This window comes from Drosophila eugracilis, unplaced genomic scaffold (genome assembly GCF_018153835.1).
Source record: "Drosophila eugracilis isolate 14026-0451.02 unplaced genomic scaffold, ASM1815383v1 contig_81, whole genome shotgun sequence".
Classification (NCBI taxonomy): Eukaryota; Metazoa; Arthropoda; class Insecta; order Diptera; family Drosophilidae; genus Drosophila; species Drosophila eugracilis.
This window is the reverse complement of record NW_024573712.1, coordinates 777466-799556: the sequence shown is the minus strand read 5'-3', so window position 1 is coordinate 799556 and position 22091 is coordinate 777466. Positions and strand designations below refer to the sequence as shown.

The window sequence follows — 22091 nt, the reverse complement described above, 5'->3', positions numbered from 1 at the left end:
CTAAAAATACCCAGGACAAGCTACCCGTTTCACTTGTCAAGAGCAGAGATACACAACCAACCAGCCACTCCTTCAGTGGTTTGGTTCGAATCGTGTGCCTTTGTGGTGGTGCACGGAAAGAAACGAAGTCCTTGACTAAGAATTAATCAGGCTTTACCTAGGGTTTTATGCACAGAAAAGAAATTTAGATAAAATTTATACCTGCTGGTTTAAAGATCAACTTTATATAAGATTATTATTATCTACTATGATTCAAATTAAAATATTCTTAAAACTCTAAGTCTTTAGACATCCTAATATCTATTTGGTACTACAGAGTTATCCCCTCTTTCTCTCTGTGCAACAAACAAACCGTTTGCATGGGCTCGATTGGCAGAAAGCATATAATAAACATTATTATGACTGTCACTGTCCGGGTCCGTGTCCAAGTCCCGGGCACATTCTGCTGACTCCGAAGTGTGGGAGGCGGATGGGTATGGACAAAAGATGGAGTCCGAGTTAAGGGGCTGGCTGGATGGCTGGTCCATCTCCGGCATAAAGTTTCACGACGTTAAGTGGATGATTATTTGCGATTACACGATGGCCAGCAAACCAGGCACACGGATACAGATACGTATACGTTTGCGGATGCGGATACGGATGCGAATGCGAAATGCGGGCACATCCTTGATGCGAAGGACACTCGCCAGTACACAACACACATGGCTGGATTTGCTGGCAGTTTAATGAAGGTCCTTCGGTCTTTACTGCCAGCCCCTTCAGCGGCCAGTGGTCCGCTATTTGATTTTTCCCCAACCGCCTTAGGGTGATGATTATGTGCTAATGGTCATCGCACGCGTTTTATTTTTTTTATATCGATTGCCAAATTGGCTGCTAACAATTGATGTATGATGGCAATTACAAAACATGCATTACTCATCCAGTTAGCGAGTCTGGGCCAAAGTTTCCTCATAAATGTGAATCGTAAATCTTTGTCGATGCTTACAATAGTTTTCCACAGTGCTCCAGTGTCCGACCCATGTTCCCGCTTGGTTTTATTTTCGAAGGGGGCCTTTCGGACCAATCGAGGCATTCAGCAACAGCCAAAGCCATAAACATGGTCCACCATTGTCCAATGGATGCGCAACTCTGGCTGTGACTGTGGCTCGGGTTGCGGCCATATCTGGCAATGAGGATGTGGGCATGGATCATTGTGGCCAGCGGATGCAGAGGCACAAATCGTTGTTGGCCCAGTTCCGTTAAGTACAGTGCGACCGAATTGAATGCGGCTCAAATGAATAAGAGGACGTCGTAGAAACAAGAAATTTAAGAAAAGTTGAAAAATTGTGTTAAGCTGCTGCTTAATTTTAATTTTCTTTTAACATGCAAGGTTTTAGTGGGTGACCTTTCCGAGGCAAGTTTAAGTTTACCTTCTTTTGAAAAGGATGGAAAGTCTAGTGATAAGTTTTTATGGTTAGAAAAGGAACATTGGAATAATTTCAGAATATTCTTTTCTATTTGGCAACATGATTTTATAAATTCTTTTCATTTCACTTAATAATCACATTGAAATGCCTTTAATTGAGAAATTACTTTCATCGCCCACAGTACTTCCGAAGAAAAACAGAATCCACTTAATTTTAATTTACACCGAAATTTCGGGATAAATCATGGCCACGTCATGCATAAATTTACGATGAACAATGGCAAGAAAGCGGCTGTTCCTCCTCCTACCGTTCATCGAGAGGGAAATAAGGATACAATATGAAAAAGAGAGAAAAGCCAGACAAAAGAATTCCCTCCAATTAACGAACACAAGCCCAACATACTATATATACTACGTACGTTGAGATTAAATCGAATAGACCTGTTTAATCAGGTTCAGGTTCACTTCCCAATTTCTATGCTTTTGCCTTCGCTTCGATTTTCTGGATTGCCTCCTCGATTCCCACACCGTTTTTCCATAAAAAGGAAATGTAATCTTCCTCTTCCCTGGGCGTCGTTTGTCTGCCTCGGCGACGCTTCAATTTAAGAAATTAATTCGAATTTCGTTTTTTTTTTACGGCCTGCCAGCGGGCGCGGCCAATAAATCCACGCCTCACATGCCCCGCGGTGCTCGAAGGACGTGGAGATAGACCAGGAGCATGGCAGATGACCTGGCTCCGGAGCAGCCCCGCCCAAAATTGAGCCAAGCCCCGGGTCTGGCCTCCAGGGCCATGGCAACGGATGCCTAACAAAAAAAAAATTCGGCAAAAAAACATGTTAAAAGGAAATTTGAGCAAGGATATTGTCGAGGCGTAGATGCACTATGTTTTAGTATTTGAAAAAACAAAGTTTTTTAAAACTATTTTGTGGAAAATGTCTAATTTTGGCGTACATGTCGTATGCGTAATTTCTTTGTCATCTCGATGGTTTCTATTTTGGGATTGTAAAATAAATTTTAAGAGCCATCTTAAACAAATCTTTATTTTAAAACTTTTAGAAATATGAAAAGTTCTATGTAAACAGGTCGTATGAGTAATATAAATGGTCAAAGCAGAAATATATTTTTTTTTTGTAAAATGCTTTAAAAAACTTATACAATGAAAAAATATATATATTGCATTACAGTTTTTTCTCTAAAGACTTAATACTTATTCGCATTTAATAAAAAAATATTTTCCACAATATTTCATAATCCCATTCAGGCGAAAATTTTATTTACGGAGAAATGCCCTCGAGATGAAACAGCGTGACGATCGCACCTTTAACAGACACATGTTTTTATAAACAATATTAAAGAGAAGTAATTGTATATAATAATTTAAATAATATATATATAGTAATTTATATTATTGGTAAAGAAAAGACTTAGTTTGTAAAAAAACCACAAACAGAAATCAAAGAAATTTTTATACCCTTGTAAAGTAATTTTATTTAGAGTTATATTTAAAATAACTTTTGCACGGAACATGCGGGTTTTCAACAAAAATTAGAACCAAAAACATAATTCAAATTTATAAATTTAGTATTCGATTTTACACACCCTCCACATGCGCTTCGTCACTACGCGTAAGCAACCCGCGTGGAATTCTACTTTTCATGCAAGCTCCTTTTTATTGCCGCGCCTGGCATTGTTGTTGCTCTTTAATTGCGGACGTCAGGACACAGGCGCAGGCGGCATTTTACGGCCTTTTTTGTGCGCAACCCGGAGGGCAATGGCAGAGGTCCTGGGGCGATAAGAAGGCGGTCGGAGCCCGGCCAACGAGCAGTGGCTATAAAACAGACAAAACGGCTCAGACGATGGTGGCGGTGGGGGTTGGGCCGATGGGGCGTGATGCAGTGCCTCCCACGGACGAAGCAGTGGGTGGCACGTGTTCAGGAGTACGAAAGTTTTTCAATTAGGCGACTGGAGAGGGGAAAATTTCAGACAAGGCGGAGGTAGGATACTCAAAGCCCTGGACAGGCTTCATTAGAGTTGTTTGCCGGGTGATTTGGGAGGTTTCCATGTGGACGCTGCTTCCGATTAGGCAGTCAAGTAGCGTTATGCTCTTGTTTTTCCTTAATTAACAAGAAATCAGTGGGGAACTAAAAAAGGAGCAGAAGCTGTTTATCCTTTCAGGAGGTATTAGCGCTGATTCCAATAAAGTACTTTGGATAATTGACAAAAGCGGAAATTGTCTTTTCATTTCTTTAGCTAATTTCCGCACAATCTGTCACTTTAGCTTACTTCGGGTCTGGGCCTGTATCTTTTTACGAATAAATGTCCGAATGTGGTCTCGGTTTTTTCAGGGTCCTGCTAACCTGCTGATAGCAAACATTTTCATCAAACGAGGGTTGGACTTTCGGAGGCCTTCGCCTTTGGAATTTATTTGCAAATATTTGGAGAATGTTACGTATACGGAAAATTAACATAATTACAGCCTGCAACCCTTTTCCTCACGAGGGTGCGTGCCCAGGTAGTCAAGGCAACGAACAGGGATGAGGGTTCCCCAGAAAGCACCAAAAAAGCAGAATACGGCATCGTAATAATTTCTTTGCATTTGCTTTTTACGAGGAGCCACAGAGATACAGAAAGATAAAGGGAGTTTGGGTGACTTTGTCCTTCCCCACTTTCCATCCACCAACCAATCCCCCCACGCGCAACGCATAAATTTACTTGTTAAACAACCCACCGAGCAGGGAGGTTCATTGGCGGGGATCTTTTTATTCGAGCGAATGGAGGCTGCAGGGTAGTTAGGGTTTTTCCGAAGGATGGAGGTTACCACACCCTAGCCCAGGGGCTCAACCGCAACCCAGCTGCTGCTCATCAAAGTTGCATGGGCTGGGAGGTGGGCGAACCGCTGGCGAAAGTAAAACCAAACAAAGCATGCCAAAAATTATCTCGGTCACTTTTCAAATACACGTTCTGAGCACCAAACCCCCAACTTCCTTTTTTAGGGATTTTAGAGTTTGAGAAAGGAGGGAGAAGCACTGGAAAAAACGCTTGCTTTCAGTTAGTAAGATCCTTTATTTTTAAGTTAATTTGTTTTTAGTTTATGTTGTATTTTGGGCTTCTAAAACTGGCAAACCACAACATAAAAATGGCATACATTTTTACCATAACTTCAAATATTATTCTTAAAAACAAACATTATTGATTTTTTATTAGTGTCTTTTTTATACTAATTGTAAAAAATATCAAATTTCGTGGTCACAGCAATGAGATACATTTTTTTTTTCGGTGCCTTGGAATTCCTGGTCCACTGCTTTCACCACAGATCCGCTTTGTTCCCTGCCGCTAGTTCAGAGTTCAGACCTCCCCGAAGCTTTTTCCATTCATGGGGTCAATGGTTCCGTCTTGTGACGCCGCTGCCCCGCTTTTCCGACCCACTTTCATGTTTAAACTATATGTATACATTGTTGTAGAACCCATACTAAAGCATAGACCAAACCCCGTAGTACCAACACTCCTGCAGGACAAGTTGACAACACTGTTTACCTAATGTACCGTTAAGCTGCGCACTTGATGCCGTTATCTTTGCGCTCTTTGTCCCTTCCCGTCAGCATGGAAATTATTTTCTTAATTTGAGGGCAACAACGAAAAGTTGGGCGCTAACTTTAAAGGGCTCAACAATGTTTTTACATTCGACTTTATACGGCTAGAACTTTTATAAGTTTAAAGTCAATTCAGGGCTAAGTTTTTAGCTTTATGGATATTTTAAACGATTTTAAATCTAAAATAAAGGCATTGGAAATCTTGAAAGGAGGAGAAGTGGAAAAGTGGTGTATGGGAGAAATGCGGAAGTTAAGGTTACTCAAAATCAATAGCTCCAACGGAAAATGGTACTAAATAGGTTAAGTTTTGTTGTTTCTCAGCTTAGCTAAAATAAAAAAAAAACTTTTCATTGTCCCAATGGTAGTGCAAATTATTGAATTTCGACGGCAGAACATGTACGAGTATGCCAGCATCGATTTTAAACTGTTGACTGGGAGAACTTTGGCAGTTCGTAAAAGTTTTTTCATTTGCCCGGGCAAACAGCAGTAACACCAGAGCCGTAATGGCAATGAGCATGAAAATCATAATAATAACCGAGGGAAACAAAAGCGAAAAAGTTGTAAACTTTGTTACTGCTGTTTATGATGTCCCGGGGCTTATTTAATCGATAATACCGAATGATGTTCTGGGCACATAAGGCGGTATAACCAGTAACCAGTAACCATCTCCAATTTCAGTTACCTGAGGAATTTCCAAACGGGAAACGTGGGCCATGGTTATGGCCTTGAAAGAGGCGTGGAGAGTGGCGGCTAAGGGATAGTAAAGGGATTTCATTGCCGTCACTGAGCTCGGCAAGGTGAAATTGCCGAGCGTACCGAAAGGCCGACTGGGAAAACCTTCGCCAGCTTCACACGCATGCCACGCCTAATGCAGCCATCCACCCTCTCACAACCCCTTTTTGCAGGTTAAGGTCATCAGCAACAGCAGCAGAAGCAGAAGCAGCAGTAGCAGCAGCTGCAGCAACGTTTGCCGCAATTTTATGCTGCAGACAGCTGCATTAACAATGGCAATGAAATTCAGGCAGAGCACCAGCAAAAGCAGCCTCCTCTTTCTCCATCCGTGACGTTTAGCCGTAAACGGATTTATAGCAGCTGTAACGGCTGCCTTAGCTGCAGATACTGCCTTGAAAGTGGGAGGCATTTCAAGGCCGCTCTCCTGGCACTCGTTTATGTTGTCATTATTTTTAATCCGACGTATTCGCAGGGCATGTGGAGAATTAGCGCAAGAGGCATTTGCCTTAAATGCCGCGAGTTTGTGTGGCCACTAAAAGAAAAACTACAAAATGCATGCACAAAGGCATTTTTGGCATGGAACATTACTTGAGTGGTGCTTGAGAAAAACATTGCTTGGCTATGGCTGAATAGTTTTAGTCAATGTCAGCTAAGATGAAGGTCAATAGCAGCAACAAACTATCTGAATCAGCAGATATGCAAATTCAAGTGCGCCAAATAAAATATTCAAACAGTTAACGCCCATGTATTGGCACAAGGGCTCCATCTTTTGGAATTTCTGTTGTATTTTTAGCGAAGCTTTCTACCATTACCATGAGTGAGTACTGCAAATCAGGGATGGATAATCCATTGAAGGGTCTTACTGAACTTTTCAACAATTGGACTTTTAAAAATTGTTTTATAATATCATTTAAAATAGGAAGAAATATTAACTTAAATTTTCCGTATATTTTCTTTAATTTGTATATTTTTATTATTTTTTATTATTTTCAAATTCAAAATCGTTTACAGATGATTTGAATGACCAGAATGTTCCATACATTGAGGAGTTGCTGAATTCCAGCCATTTTTATTTGTTATGTTGGTATTTTGGCAATGGTATGCGAGGGTCTCACTTGCAGCGCCATCGGCGAACGGTCACTCTGAATCGTTCTTTCCTTTTTCATCAACATGGCTGATCAGGTAAGATTCCACGAGATTGTGCTTAATAAATGAAATACGCGCGTTAAACGGCGGATGGAGACACAAAACATGTTGCCCGAGGACTTGTAAGTGAGATATGAGTGGACCAATTCGTGACGGAGCGAGGAAACTCCATAGAAGCCAAAACTCAAACCAACCTCGCCCTAACCCCACTTTAGCGCATGGTGTCGCCAATAGTGAACACGAAATGTATATTGCAGCAAACTGAACGCGCGTTCCGCAAACAACATGCTGTTGTCGTTGTGCGTCGCAAGAATGTCAATATGAAGAAAAGACCTCGTTTCTACCGTCAAATTGGCCTGGGTTTCCGGGCTCCGGCGGAGGTAAGCGGATCCCGAACAAACCACGACTAATGTTGCGCCCCCTTCGTTTGTTTCCATTTCATTCCCACGCACGCTGAATGTTCCCGCCTGCCTGCCGAAATGACACCATCCCAAACACCCTGTACTCTCCACACGATCCCGACTAACTAACCAGAACGAGCGCGCCTTCCAAAAACAATTCGGTGTCAACCTAAACCGTAAGGTCAAGCCCGGCATCACCAAGAAGAAGCTGCTGCGCCGCTCTCGCGATGTCGGACTCGGTTTCAAGACCCCCCGTGAGGTGATGCCCAGGAGAAATAGTCCTTTTGGAAATCTTATAATTCCCCAGCTAATACATTACTGTCCTCCATAATATAGGCCATCGAAGGCACCTACATCGACAAGAAGTGCCCCTGGACCGGTGATGTGAGGATCCGTGGTCGCATCCTGACTGGCGTGGTCCGCAAGGCTAAGATGCAGCGTACCATTGTTATTCGCCGTGACTACCTGCACTTTGTGCGGAAATACAGTCGTTTCGAGAAGCGTCATCGCAACATGAGTGTCCACTGCTCGCCTGTTTTCAGGTAAACATTTTAAATATCACTATAAAGCCGATTTAACAAATTAATGTTTTGCTAAACATTTGAAGTTGTTAAAACTGTAACTAACAATCATACTCTGATGATAAAATCATGACGGTCTTCATAAAACAAATTGCTGAAAGAACTTGACTCTTTTTACTAAATGTAAAAATACTGAAATTAAGCCTTTGAGCTACCTTTTATAAGTTATTTTAGACAATTCTAATTCATTCCTAATCTTTACTTGCAGAGATGTTGAGCACGGCGATATTGTCACCATTGGTGAGTGCCGTCCTCTGTCCAAGACTGTGCGCTTCAACGTCCTGAAAGTCAGCAAGGGTCAGGGATCCAAGAAGAGCTTCAAGAAGTACTAGAGCGGACAACTACCATTCGGGCGATAATATTTGTAGCAATTATTCTTTTTGAATAAAACAAAAAAAAAGTAACTTTAATCCTTGGTTTTCCACAGTTTCTTTTAGTTTCCACAGGATTTCAGCAGACGCCAACAAGGAATTCCTCTAAAAGGTGTGTATTAATGAATTTATTTTAAAAAACATCTTAAATTTTCATTCTGATGATAAAATCATGACGGTCTTCATAAAACAAATTGCTGAAGAACCTTGACTCTTCTCACAAAGTGAGAATACTGAAATTTATTAAAGGAAATGTTAATTAGCTCCAGTCTAATAATCCCTTACTAATGTGTTGTATTCTTTATATTTACAGAACTCTTCAACTCACGACGACATCAAATTAATGTATTTCGTTATATTAATTTACTTTCTAATATGATTTTCTCAAATAAAAATGACTATTAAAAAATGTTATTGTATGATTATTTTGGGAAAAATATCTGGTGGTTGCAACTTTCAATAGAATGGAATTGTTTAAATTTGGCGGCTTCAAAACATACTTTTAAGTGTTGCTAAGCTTTTTAATATGACTGCCAAAAGTTTTTGGTGCTATTGTCCGAAAACCAGCTGGTAACACTGAAACATAGCAACAAAAATAAAAAATGGAAACTGGACCAAATGCAGAAATTGGTAAAATTATTATCTGATCTTTATAGGTCAATTCGAATGTAAAATCTGCAATCAAAAAAGCGAGAAAAATAAAGGATGCGTTAGCAGAAAATATTTTATAAAAACTAATCTTCCACCCCTTCCTTCAGAGCTTCTAGAGCGCGTCCTGTTGCGTCTGGGAAATGCGGACTCGGATGAGAAACTGGGTGCCACTGTGGGCAAGTTCCTTGCCCCAGTTATCCTTAAAATGAACTCCCCCCATAATGCAGTTCGAACGAAGGCAAGTAGATGACAAAACATTGACCAGCTGGGGGTTTCCTACCCCTTTTTCGAATCGTGACTCTGCAAAATTTGCCGGTTGACTAATGCACTTTTCGTTTAGGTTGTCGAAGTGCTTACCCACATTAAAAGGCGCCTCTCGTCGCGGGGACAGGTTCAAATACCCGTGGAGGCACTGTTAGATCAGTATGCCGCCGAGGACAGCAGTACCTTCCTTAAGAACTTTGCCATCATATTCATCGCCATGGGCTTTCCGCGTCTGCCACTGGAGCAACAGGCTGGGCTAGCTAGCAAAGTGGTGGGCTGCGAGAATAAATTGGAGAGCTATCAGGACAAGTTGTTCGCGCTGCTGCTGCCCATACTGTCCGAAATGAAGATACCCGATGATCCGGCACAGCGGTCGAAGCTACTAGATCTCCAAGAAAAACCTGTCATCAGTGCAAACTTTTTGGCCCTGCTTCAGGATGTGCTTCTCCTGCCTTACGGTATCACCCAAGATCAGGATGTTCCACCGGGACTCAGCACCTATAGTTTTAAGCGCATTATTGCCAACAATTGGCGGGCCGAAGAACTTGAAAAAGTCAAAAAAGGCATAGTTCGATTTTTATGCGGCAGTGTCTTCAGTGATGTGCAGATTTTCGTACCTCTTGTGGTGGCATCGGCGGATACACGCTTCAGCGTGGCCACTCCAGCAATCGCGGAGTTAAGCAAACTCTGTACCATGCTTGATTTTAACAGCCCCGCGGTTACCGCTCCTTTGTACACTTTGTTTGCCGGCAACCAAAACAAGTTGATTGACCGCCAGACGCGTCCCTGCTGCGCTCGAGTGCGTCAAAAGTTGCTGCAGTACCTCATTAAGTGCCGTGGAAAGAGCATCAACGTAACAAAGGGACTACAGGTGATCTTTGATGGCTTGTTTGGGACAAACACTAATCAGAAATGCAAGGTTCTGGCGCTGCAGTTTGTGGAACTAGTCCTCAGAGAGTAAGTTTATTTGTATTAGCAAGCTAAAACATTGATTAAATTTATTTTCTCTTAGTGGTCCTCGGGAATTGGTCTCAAAGGTATCTCGGGTAATACTTACCGGCATCACCAAAGTCATTGGGCGCGACTCTACCGAACCGAATGATGTACAAAATGCGGCGTATTCCGCTCTGGCGCAACATGCTCGCAGTTTTCCCCAGGACGTTAGCCAGGATTTAAAGTTGGTTCTAGGATACTTCAATAACCTAGCTAGCTGTGCACCGGAATTGCATTCATCAATAAGGGAAGCATTAGTTTCAATGGCTCCAGCTTTTGCCTGGAAAACAAAAGAGAAGAGCGATGCAATGGAGGTGGATGAAGATACCGATCCTTCTGCCGTAAAATTGGATGGCCAACAGCATCTTCTTTTGGCCATGCTACTGGACAATGCGGAGTCCAAGGTGCAGATCGTACAGAATGTGACTAGCGTTTTCCTCACTAGCTGTTATCCTGAGTACTATGCACCAGCCCGATATCTGTTGCTGCTCATAGCCGGAGAGCGGTGAGTTGTTTATAAGTTTCAGTTTATATTTAAATAGATAAATTATAATTTGTTTCCCCTAGCAATTCCCTGCGCGAAAATGTCACAACTTATTTATACGGAACCTCGAAAAAAGATCATGTTAACTATAATATGGTATCTTCTATCGAGCAGGCAGAAAATCGCATAAACAGCGAATCCATTAGTGACTTCAACCACTTGTCATTAGAACAGCGTCGAGTGGTACTTCCAAGCTTCCAGGTGATAATGTCGCATGTCCATGATATGGCTAACAAACGGCTAAAAAAGAACACATCCTGTGTGGTAGTAGGACGTACAAAGCTGCCCTACAGTCTAGAGGTGTACGAGGAGATTCTTGATTATCTGCGTTTGTGTCTGTGGTATTCGGCTGGCGTTGTAGCAGCTCCCGGCGATGAAAAGTACACCCATGAACTACGCAAATACATCACTTTGCATTACGAAGAGGAGGAGGAAAATGCCTTGCATCAATACGTGCAGTTTGTTCAGCGCAGTGTAGAAGCCAAGAGAAGTATGTGAGCAAAGGATTTGGAATAGAATCATTTAAAGATTTTTTCCTTTTTCAGGTGAATCCAATCTCATCTGCCTTTATGATCTGCTGAACGCCGCTCCGGAACTATTTGCTGCTAAGCAGCTTCATCTTCTGGAGCCTCTTGGCAACACCCTAAAAGATGTATCCGAGAATATGCGCATCAATGTGGCTCAAGTTTACGCTATTCTTTGGGCTTTCGGCTTGTCCGACGAGAAGTTCGACGAGGAAGTAGGGGAATGCTTAAAAAGCCTTACACAAAAGACACTTGAGCACAAGCACGGTTGGCTTCTTGTGGTCGGTCATACATTTAATCGGAAGATTGCTATGCTCAAACAACAGCAGAAATCAAAGGACTTTTCAGCTTGGCCGCAGTTTGTTAATGCGGTAAAAATAATCTGTAAGTGTACCTCTCTTGTGAGTTTATCAAAATTATCTTAAAAATTTATTTTAATCTAGCAAAAACACTTTGTGAGTCCCAATGGCTGCTCGTTTCGGCAGCTGTAAAATGTATCTCCATGATCGGCAAGGCTGTGGAGATACCAAATGTCTCGGTGGAGATCCAGGTTCCGTCCAACGATGGAGACGACGACGAGGAGATGACCGAGTATACGAGCATAGATTCCTCTACCAAGTTGGTCATTTTTGGGGTTGTCTTTCAGTTGTTGCGCAGCTCGTCAGCGCGTCAAAAGATTCGCGAGGAGTCTGCCAGGTGTCTGGGATACCTGTCCATTGGCGATGGCGAGCATTTTACCAAACGCAACCTGGAAAAGTTTCTTACCCTGGCCAAGGTGCAAAAGGATGCTGCTTTAAATATAGCCATCTCGGAAGCGATTGTTAACACTCTCTGTGGGTATGATGTGAATAAGGGGCAACCTGATGAGAAATTTGTTAACAAACACTGCAACGATGTCGACTTTGAGCAATTCCTGAACTCTCTAATACGTTTAGTCACCGAGCCCAATCCGCATTCCCGCCAGGCGATATCCGTGTGGCTGCTAGCCGTGGTAAAGCACTGTAGCCACCGCCCAGCAGTGTTGGCCAAAAAAGAACTGTTACAGTTCGCTTTCACCGAACTCCTTTCTGATGATAGCGGTAGGTTACACCATTTTCAACTTTTCTGTCAGTGTACACAATTTGAATTTTATATTTGCAGAATTTGTACAAGATGTTGCTTCCCGCGGCTTGGGGCTGGTCTACTCGCTATCGGATTCTGGCAGTCAGAGTGATTTGGCTAATTCTCTTTTAGACCAGCTAATTGGAGGTAAACGAAAGGTTAATCAGGTCTCGGCAGACACTGAACTCTTTGCGGAAGGAATGCTTGGCAAAACGCCGACAGGAGGTAACATCACAACCTATAAGGAGCTGTGCTCTCTAGCGTCAGATCTCAATCAGCCGGATATGATCTACCAGTTCATGCAACTGGCCAATCATAATGCCACCTGGACCAGCAAACTGGGAGCTGCTTTTGGATTAAAAACCCTTTCCGCTGAGTCCAGGCAGAAGATGCAACCTTATCTGGGAAGAATTATACCACGCCTATATCGCTACAAGTATGATCCCACTCCTAAGATCCAGAACTCCATGATTTCCATTTGGGACACAATTGTGAGTGACTCGAAAGAAGTGACCGAGCGTTACTATTGGGAAATATTGCGAGAGCTTCTGGACAATCTAACTTGCAAGGAATGGCGAGTGCGCATTGCATGCTGCCTGGCAGTCAGGGATCTCTTAAAGCGTCCCAACGGGCTTAAGCTTCGTTCGGAGGAACTGGTTCGTCGGGCTCCTGCCGTGAACAGCATGGAAGTGGATGAGGTGCCCGAACCTGAGCTGAAAGAGCTGTGGTTCCAACTCTTTCGCGTAATGGATGACATTCATGAGGGCACAAGAAATGCTGCTCATGGGACTGCCTCATTCCTAGGCAAGCTGTGTGTCATCGCCTCCTCCTCGGATCATGGTAAATCAGGCACAGCGGTAGCTTCCTCGACTCTCCCATACCTTTTGGAAACAGGGGTGGGTCACAAGGTAGCGGAGATACGCAATGTCAGCATTAAGACCATATCCGACATGATTGACTCTTCCGGTGCACTTATCGCTCCACATCTGGTGACCCTAATTCCCTGCCTACTACGGGCTACTGGCGAGTTGGAGAATACTAAGCTGTCCTACGTATCAACTCGCCTAGGAGCAGACAACGAGGCCCAGGAGGCGGTAGATACACTTCGTGCGGAAGCCGCCAAATCCCACCATACAATGGAAACTATTGGGAAGTGCGTACGCTATATCGATTATCCTGTCCTGGAAAAGATGACGCCCGAAGTTTTGGAGCTAATGAAGTCTAGTGTAAATCTCGGAACCAAGATTGGCTGTGCGCATTTTGTGTGTCTGGTATGTTAAAGTACAATCATTAAGATATATTTCGCTTATCGCATCGATATCATTACAGATTAGCATCCGTTTAGGCAAGGAGATGACGCCAGTGGTAGGAAAGTATATTCGCGCCTGCTTTGTGGGCATCAAGGATCGTAATGCCACCGTGCGCAAGTACAACGCCAGTGCAATTGGCCATCTATTGGGTTTGGCCAAGGAGCAGTCAATCAAGAGTCTGTTCGCTAAACTGGACGAACTATATTCCGAACAGCCAGGAAATCGGTCTATTGCATTGACTATTCAGTCCATTAACAAGCGCCATCATGAATTACTCAAAGATTACATGGACAGCATGGTGCCGCTGATCTTCTTTGCCATGCATGAAGAGTCGACTGAAGAGACAAAGGCTAATGTTGAGCTGTGGAAGGATTTGTGGAACGATGTAAGCCCAGGGGATGCAGGCATCCGCCTCAATTTAAATGTGATCATACCCAAATTAGAGACATCTCTTACCGATGCAAGTTGGTCTCGAAAGGCGCAGGCAGCGAATGCTATTCAGACGATAGCAACTCGCCTAAGCAGCTCCCTGGAGGAACCCGACCGTGTTAGACTCATTAAATTGCTCCTTTGCGGCCTCCAAGGTCGGACTTTCGAGGGTAAGGAGCGTCTGTTGCAAGCTCTGGCCGGACTCACAAAAGGATTAGATCGAAGCCACCAAATCTGCCCCAGCATTATTGACGCAGCCATGAGAGAGGCAAGGAAACGGGAACCCGTTTATCGAACCATGGCCCTTGCTGCTCTAGGCGAAATCCTCGATCAACTGGAGGCCGATCGCTTTGAGGAAGTGTACAATATGAGCTGGAACCTGCTGGAAAAAAAAGAGTTGCATAAGGAGTCCGACGACGAGGACGAGCCAAGCACTAGTCAGGAACTGACCGCCGACGAACGCAACAAGAGGGCTCAAACTCTAAACCGACTAAAGGAGGTTGTATGGGAGACATTGGGTAAATCTTGGCCACGTCACTCAATCGAGACACAACATCGCTACCAACTCTTTTTTGCCGAGAACTGCACCAGCATTCTGGCTGAAAGCACTCGACCAGTGCAGGTCAGTCTTCTGGCAGCACTCACAAAGTACATTGAAAGGCTGCATGTCTTCGATGAGTCCGCTCAGCTGCCCGACCTTCCACAGATAAATCAGGAGAAGAAAATCAAGACAGACGCTCCAGGACCCAAAACTCGTGAGGAAATTGTCGAAAAGATCTGCAAGGATGTTTTGGCGGCAGTAGCTCTGGCCGCCGGAGTCCCTCATTCAGGCCTGAAAAAGGAGGCTCTAAACATTGTCCTTATGCTGATCAAACGATTGAGTGGAGCCAACAACCAGCAGCCATTGAATCTGATTAAGCAGAGCTTTGAATCGAATTTGGAAAAGTTTCAACGTGATTCGGCACCTGAAATCCGCTGTCGCATTAAGGACATAGAAGAAAAGCTGAGCAAGTTGAAGCCAGGGAATTAAGTCGTAGATAAGTAAGGATTTCATTTATATGTGGCCAAAAAACCTGCCTTGGCTAGGTTTTTCAAAAGGGGGTAAGTGTGGAAATAAAAAGAACTCATTTTGGCTGAACTTTTAATGTATTTTAAAGGAAGATTGATTTTTATTGTGATTTATTGAATGGGAGCTTAAGACACCATACTCGTATACATACTTATATGTACATAACTTAATTAAATATTATAAATACTGTTTTTTTCGTTTTGTGGTGTACAAATGTCTTTGCGTTGGAGTCACAGCCGCTGTTTTCGAATACTTATAACTATAAAGTATCCCTGCAAAATCTTAAGTATATCTCGTTCTTAGACTCCAGCATGAACGACTTTGGATTAAAGCGAATCTCTGGTATGGTTCGCTTGCAAATTTCAACCCAATATAGTTTTAAAATGTGGGCTATGCCCAGTTTCAGTTGTAGAATACCCAAACGACTACCAATGCAGCCATGAGGACCAGCTCCAAAGGGTATATAGGTCATGGGAATAATATCCTTTAACCGCTCCGGAGCAAACCTCTCAGGATCGAAGCGGTTGGGCTCGGGCCAGTACTGAAATTTGGATTGTATTGATCGATTTAATAATAAGTCACTAAGATTTGTATCATACCTTTTCATCACGGTGCAAGCCTAAAATAGATATGTAGGCTGGCATCCCAGGTGGTACAACGAAATCCACATGAGGATGCAAATTAAATCCTTCGGATTCCGGACTTGTACATTCTCTATTAACAAAAGCAGCAGCTGGGTACAGACGAAGTATCTCCAAGCATACCATTTTAAGATATGGTAATGCCATCAGTGTATCATAGCTAAGTAAAGTGGATGAGATAAAAGCTTCACATAGCTCCCTTCTCAGTCGGTCTTGGATATTTGGTGCTTTAGCCAGCTCGTAAAGAGTAAAACCCAATAGGGCTGACGAGGTTTCAAATCCGGCCAAAAGAATAATTCCAGCCTGAGATGCTATAAAGTCCGGATGCTGGGAATAATGGTTAGAGGAACGGGTGAGCTGGAAATGCTGCAGTTGATTGATGAGATCACCCTTTTTGGGCTCCTGATGCTCCTCTACCAAGTTTCTCATATATTGCGCATAGTCTTCGCTGAAAACTTTTGGCTTCATTAGATTCGTCCACTTTGGTAGAAAGAACACGATCATAAAATCTAAAACCTTGCGGGGATCGGTTTTAAATAATTCTTTGGTTTTCTTTAGTAGCTGAGAACAGCCTCTACGCAATCCGCCCACATCCAGGCTGTAGAAGAGATTTCCTGTAACATCGGTGGTGTACAACTGACACATTCTTCCCAACGGGAGAACACGTTCTGTCTGGTCTTTAAGCTTTCTATTGAGGTAGTTCTCTAGGTCGATAGCAACATTACACATCTGGGGATACATTACGTCCCGCATGCGACCACTAGTAAATAACTGCGACATGCACTGTCGACTCTCTTTCCAGTGGTGGTACTTCGCCAATGGTAGGGTCAATGCACCCATAGAATCACCCATATCTGCCGATTCGTAACGATTAAGAAAGCTGTTAAAGTTTTTAACCAATATTTGGCGTATTAGCTCTGGATCTCGAACCAACAGAGCCGGCGTTTGAAAGATAAAGAAGCCCACTACTTTTGCATGGCCACCACGGGGATCTGCGTACAGCTGTCGAAAAAGATCACCAAAAGAAATACGCAGGAATAGAAGTTGGCCTAAATTGCCCATCGGCGACCAGGAGGAGGTGGGTAGGTACGGGATCCCATACCTCCTGAAGTAGGTGTACTTCTTCCTCAGCCAGATTTTTAAAACCAGAAATGTAAGGAGCACCAACCAGAGGAGCAACATGGTACCTAAGAAGAAAATGGATTTAAAGATATAAATAACTACGGATTACAGTTTCGGGAAATTATAATAAAATATTACGCCAAAAAACGTTGTTACATTGCCTATTTATAAATCGAAAAACCTTGTTCATGGCCTTAAACACATTTACATATGTACATATGATCAGAACACAAACCACTTTAAATAACAAAGAACATGTAGTTCCATTAACAAATACGATTCATTCAGAACTCAGGACCATCTTGATGATCCCACAATGAAGTGTCAGCTCACCCAGAGCTTAAACTAAGTTGAATTGACTCATTTTACGCCATTAGAAAGTTTGGTTTCAAAGCGGAAACATGGCTCTGGGACTGCTGATCCTTCTGGTATTCCTCCTGGTCATCGCCGCTTTAGCCTTACAGAAACATTACTCATATTGGCGGCGAATGGGAATACGTGAGATCAAGCCCAAATGGATAGTGGGAAATCTAATGGGACTGCTAAACATGCATAAAAGTCCTGCAGAGTTTATATCTCAGCTATATAACCACCCTGAGGCCGAGAACGAACCCTTCGTTGGAATACATGTGTTCCACAAACCGGCAATTCTCCTCAGAGATCCCGAAATGGTTAAGCATATCCTTATCAAAGATTTTAGTGGATTTTCCAATCGGTACTCGAACTCTGATCATAAGGCTGATCCTCTGGGATCCCAAAATATCTTCTTCCTCAAGAACCCCGCATGGAAGGAAGTCCGTTATAAGCTATCGCCGTTTTTCACCGGTAATCGATTGAAGCAGATGTTTCCGCTTATCGAGGAAGTCGGAGCCAGCTTGGATGCTCATCTTCGCCAGCAACCTCTGCACAACGAGCGAATGCGCTGCTTTGACTTGGAGGCCAAGGAGCTGTGTGCCCTGTTCACCACGGATGTGATAGCCACCGTGGCGTATGGAATAAAAGCAAACAGTTTTACGGATCCCAATAGCGAGTTTCGGCGACATGGACGATCAGTATTCGAGTTCAGCCTTCTGCGTGCGGCGGAGTTCACCATGGTGTTTTTCCTGCCCCATCTGGTTCCATTTTTCGGATTCAAGGTAGTTCCAAAGGAAGCTACCCATTTTCTGCGCAATACCATCAACTATGTGATGTCAGAAAGGGAGCAATCTGGACAGAAACGCAACGATCTGATCGACATCCTTATTGAGTTCCGTAGGAGCACACAGCAGGCGAAGGCATCGGGGATTAAAGATCAGTTTGTTTTCGAGGGAGATATCCTAGTGGCCCAGGCGGTATTATTCTTTACTGCTGGTTTCGAGTCATCCTCATCCTCAATGGCATTTGCCATGTACGAATTGGCCAAAGATGCTGATGTACAACAGCGTTTAAGGGAGGAAATCAAGGATGCACTAGTAGATAGTGGTGGGCAGGTTACGCTCACAATGATTGAGTCGCTGGAGTTTATGCAGATGGTCCTTCTAGAGGTTCTGCGCATGTACCCCCCGTTGCCGTTTTTGGATCGGGAATGTACTTCTGAGAAAGATTACACACTGGCTCCATTCCACAACTTCGTCGTTCCTAAAGGAATGCCTGTTTACATACCCTGCTATGCCCTCCACATGGATCCCCTGGTGAGTTGGCAGTATTTCCTAGCGTTTACTAACTTCATTAAATTTTTTATATGATTAGTACTTTCCACAACCTCGTAAGTTTCTGCCGGAAAGATTCTCCCCTGAAAATCGCAAGCTCCATACGCCCTACACCTACATGCCGTTTGGTCTTGGTCCACATGGATGCATCGGAGAACGATTTGGACTCCTCCAGGCAAAAGTGGGTCTAGTTTATCTGCTGCGCAACCACATGATAACCACATCCGAACGCACTCCACACCGCATGCAATTGGATCCCAAGGCAATTATTACACAAGCCAAGGGAGGTATCCCTCTAAGATTGGTCCGGGATCCCTTGGGGGTCTAGCTCACCTGATTTTTTTTTTGGAGTTTCTTTGGGAGTAATGCAGCCTACAACAACTGAACGATAACTAAGCCGTACAATCGCGTGTTTTGGCATTAAAAATTAAGTTGGTGTCGCATCTTATAGGCAGTTTGATTGACAAATTGCGTGTTTTCTCAGCGTAGCAATAAGATGAAAAGTCTATAGCTGAATGTTCAATCATATATATGTACATATATTTTTGTCATTCTGGGGTACTTACACATATCGACATTACGTATTCACTGATCTATCTAAACTCACTTTGTTTTTAGTTAAATACATCATTACGTTATTGTTACATTTTTGAAATGCATTTGCATTTGATTTTAATCAAGTAGATTAAAGGTATTTATTGGTGGCGCAATTTTATAGCTTCCCTGCCCCCAAGATTAAATGTAATTTGATAATGATTTTGTTTTTATTCAGTAGACTAGGCGCCGCTTCTGACACGGAGAATTGTATAATGTACGTTACAAGTTTATCAAATGAAAGCTGTCAAAATGCGATTACCTTGTCAGCTAATCACTTTAAAAATATATACTATAGTTCGTTGAATCATATTGTTTATTCATTGGACGTGTGCCACGCTCTCCTCATAGAGGCGATCGTTGACGATTTCCAGGTGGATGCCACCCTCGGCCTGCAGCACAAAACCCTTGGGATCGAACTTCATCTCCTTCATGGTAGCATCGCAGCTTCTTACCGAGTGATTCTTTAGCAGGCTAACAAGTCCTAGTTTACTCTGAAGGAGTCCAATTCTACTGCCAATACAGTTGTGGGGCCCGGATCCGAAAGGCTGATATGCCATGGCTACGATGGACTTGCGGTTCTCGGGAGAGAAGCGCTCCGGATCAAATTGGCTGGGATTTTGCCAGTACTAAGGTTTAAAAAAGGTTACTGGAGGTCATATATATAGTTACATCTGTAAGTTCAAAATTATACCTTTGGATCATGCTGTAATGCGTAAACTGGTATAAATACAGGAGTTCCATTCTCAAAAGTATAATCATAAAACGGCTTTAGGTTTAGATCCGGCTGTCCCTTCACACTCTCATACTCGCGGTCTAAAAACGGCAATACCGGATACATGCGCAGCACCTCATCCACCACCATGGCCAAGTACTCTAAGGACTGAATCTTCTCGTAGGATAATGTTCCACCCTCTTCCAACAATGCTTCGTTAATCTCCTGGCGCAAACGTTTCTGCATCTCGGGATGTTTGGCCAGCTCGTACAAAGCAAAGGACATCGTCGAGGAGGAAGTCTCGAAACCTGCCGTGAAGAATACACCCGCCTGAGCCACTAGGAAGTCATGGTTTCTGGCATAATGAGGTTTCGAAGGCTCTGCAGCCGCCTCTTTACGTAGGCCCACCAAAACATCAATCAGATCATTACGAAGCAAGCCCGTTCGCTCCCTTTCCTGCATCACATGACCAATAGTACTTCGCATGAATTGTGCAAAGTCTGGTGTGAAGAACTGGATGCGCATTAGGGATACCAGCTTGGGTAGGAAAAAGGCCACGAAAAAGTCTTTGGCACGTGATATAGTAAAAGTAAAAAGCTTGCGTCCGTAGTTACGGAACTCGGCGTTAGGATTCTGAAGGCTGTTAGCACGGATACCAAAGGCAATTGTGGCTATGCTGTCCGTAGAGAACTGGGCGCAGATCTCCTTGATTTCGGTGATATACTTGCCAGAGCTGTTCTCCCCATGTCTTTCGAGAGCTGCCTCCAGATCGTTGCCAATCTGAATAGAAAATATGTACATATGTATACATATTTCTTTAAATTTAAAATGTTTATAATATTCTTACCTCTTGCATCAGAGTATACATCTGCTTAACCTTTCCACTAGTAAAAACGGGCGTGAGTTTGGTGCGAATGTCCTTCCAATGGGTATCCCTCACGAAGAACAGATTATTATAGCCCAAGGGATCGCGATGCGGATCACAGCGAGCATAACGATTGTGAAACCGATTAAAGTCCTTGATCAAAACGGATTTGATCAGATCTATATCACGAATAATCAATCCAGGTTTATTAAGGGAATAAATCCCTACCACGGCTTCGTCCTTAACACTAGGATCATTGTAGATCTCCGACAGGTGCATGCCGAAGGAATTTTCCAACTTAAAGACTACCTTTGTGTTTCCTATTATCGGTGTGGGTGGTACATACGGTATGCCCTTTCGCTGCCAATAGCTGTGGTTTCGCTGAAACCACGTGTACAGTGCTACTAGGGCGGCAACCACCAGAAAAAGGACTTCCGTCAACACCATTTTCTGTGCAAAGATGTATTGGAATCTGTAATCAGTCCTTTGTTAATTAAACTATGTGTCTACACAGTGGTCTGCGTTATCTCATCTCAATTAGAAGTAATATAAAGTACATTAAGTTTATTTGCTTTAATTAAATTGAACTTAGACTTGATAGCTATTTTTTACCAGGCTTATCTTTTACATTTAAGTAAGAAAATATTTACAGATTCTATACAATTGTTGCAGATAAGGCGAATTACAATCACAATTTGAAATATACTTGACACACTTAAAAGCATTTAGATAGCTGGTTATTATGTTTATTACAAGACTTTTATTCATAAATAAATGCAGTGTCTGATACAAAAGTTGTTAATTATTCCCAACCTTAACCAAAACAGGAAAGTGCGATTTCAGTTTGTATTTTTAAAAGTATTTTAAAATGTCCTTTAAGATATTAATCAAAGAGTATCCTTCCAACTAAAAGCAATTGAAAACATCGAAAATTCACTTCTTTTTAAGCACTAGTATTAACTTTTTCACACCTTATATGCAATTGGCCTATTTGGCAACCAGTTTTTCCACAAATTTCAAGGAAATATTGATCTATTAAGTCTGAGCTCCCGAGCACACAACCGACAATTAAAGCTTTTTGCACCGCACTCAAAGCGATTTGAAATTGTGTTCGCATTTTTATACATCTCAAAAGTCTTGTGATAACGATTTCAGGTACGAGTATATTCACCTTTGTGGTGGAAACCGAGCGAAAGAAACGAGGGCCAGGAGGAAAACAAACCTGATCTTATATAATACCAACTCAAGATTACATTTATCATTTAATGATGGCGAATTAAGAAGAAGCATTCTATTGAAACAAACAAATTAAACAAAATTACCCAATAGAATTCCCTTTTCAGGTGATTTAATAG

General features: G+C 42.8%; 5 protein-coding genes across 8 annotated transcripts; 3 read left to right on the top strand and 2 right to left on the bottom strand.

The window, feature by feature from the left end:
* The first annotated feature begins 6827 nt into the window (after positions 1-6827).
* On the top strand, positions 6828-8265 carry LOC108106785 (40S ribosomal protein S11). Of its 3 annotated transcripts, none has more exons than XM_017214028.2 (4): positions 6828-6909; positions 7408-7533; positions 7611-7816; positions 8064-8265. In XM_017214028.2, the coding sequence occupies exons 1-4, from the start codon at positions 6898-6900 to the stop codon at positions 8185-8187; spliced, it is 468 nt and encodes a 155-aa protein (XP_017069517.1). In that variant the 5' UTR covers positions 6828-6897; the 3' UTR covers positions 8188-8265. The 3 variants fall into 3 exon arrangements, with proteins under 3 accessions (XP_017069517.1, XP_017069518.1, XP_017069516.1); XM_017214029.2 differs by lacking the exon at positions 6828-6909 and adding an exon at positions 7077-7253; XM_017214027.2 differs by lacking the exons at positions 6828-6909; positions 7408-7533 and adding an exon at positions 7077-7253.
* Positions 8266-8796: 531 nt separating this feature from the next.
* LOC108106566 (proteasome-associated protein ECM29 homolog) lies at positions 8797-15180 on the top strand. The gene is made up of 9 exons (XM_017213732.2): positions 8797-8856; positions 8985-9115; positions 9218-10098; positions 10154-10639; positions 10702-11168; positions 11224-11586; positions 11646-12281; positions 12343-13574; positions 13633-15180. The coding sequence occupies exons 1-9, from the start codon at positions 8829-8831 to the stop codon at positions 15070-15072; spliced, it is 5664 nt and encodes a 1887-aa protein (XP_017069221.1). The 5' UTR covers positions 8797-8828; the 3' UTR covers positions 15073-15180.
* Positions 15181-15366: 186 nt separating this feature from the next.
* LOC108106569 (probable cytochrome P450 6t3) lies at positions 15367-18983 on the bottom strand. Its single transcript, XM_041819605.1, has 3 exons — positions 18896-18983; positions 15711-16939; positions 15367-15652 (listed from the first exon to the last, which is right to left on the bottom strand). Exons 1-3 carry the CDS (start codon positions 18981-18983, stop codon positions 15371-15373), a joined length of 1599 nt encoding a protein of 532 aa, XP_041675539.1. The 3' UTR covers positions 15367-15370.
* LOC108106568 (probable cytochrome P450 6g2) lies at positions 17261-19461 on the top strand. The gene is made up of 2 exons (XM_017213736.2): positions 17261-18544; positions 18603-19461. The coding sequence occupies exons 1-2, from the start codon at positions 17276-17278 to the stop codon at positions 18888-18890; spliced, it is 1557 nt and encodes a 518-aa protein (XP_017069225.1). The 5' UTR covers positions 17261-17275; the 3' UTR covers positions 18891-19461.
* LOC108106567 (cytochrome P450 6g1) lies at positions 19081-22024 on the bottom strand. 2 transcript variants are annotated; one of them, XM_017213735.2, is made up of 4 exons: positions 21708-22024; positions 20719-21186; positions 19851-20651; positions 19081-19785 (listed from the first exon to the last, which is right to left on the bottom strand). In XM_017213735.2, the coding sequence occupies exons 2-4, from the start codon at positions 21181-21183 to the stop codon at positions 19477-19479; spliced, it is 1575 nt and encodes a 524-aa protein (XP_017069224.1). In that variant the 5' UTR covers positions 21184-21186; positions 21708-22024; the 3' UTR covers positions 19081-19476. The 2 variants fall into 2 exon arrangements, with proteins under 2 accessions (XP_017069224.1, XP_017069222.1); XM_017213733.2 differs by having other exon boundaries at positions 20719-21208; positions 21708-22023.
* Positions 22025-22091: the final 67 nt, after the last annotated feature.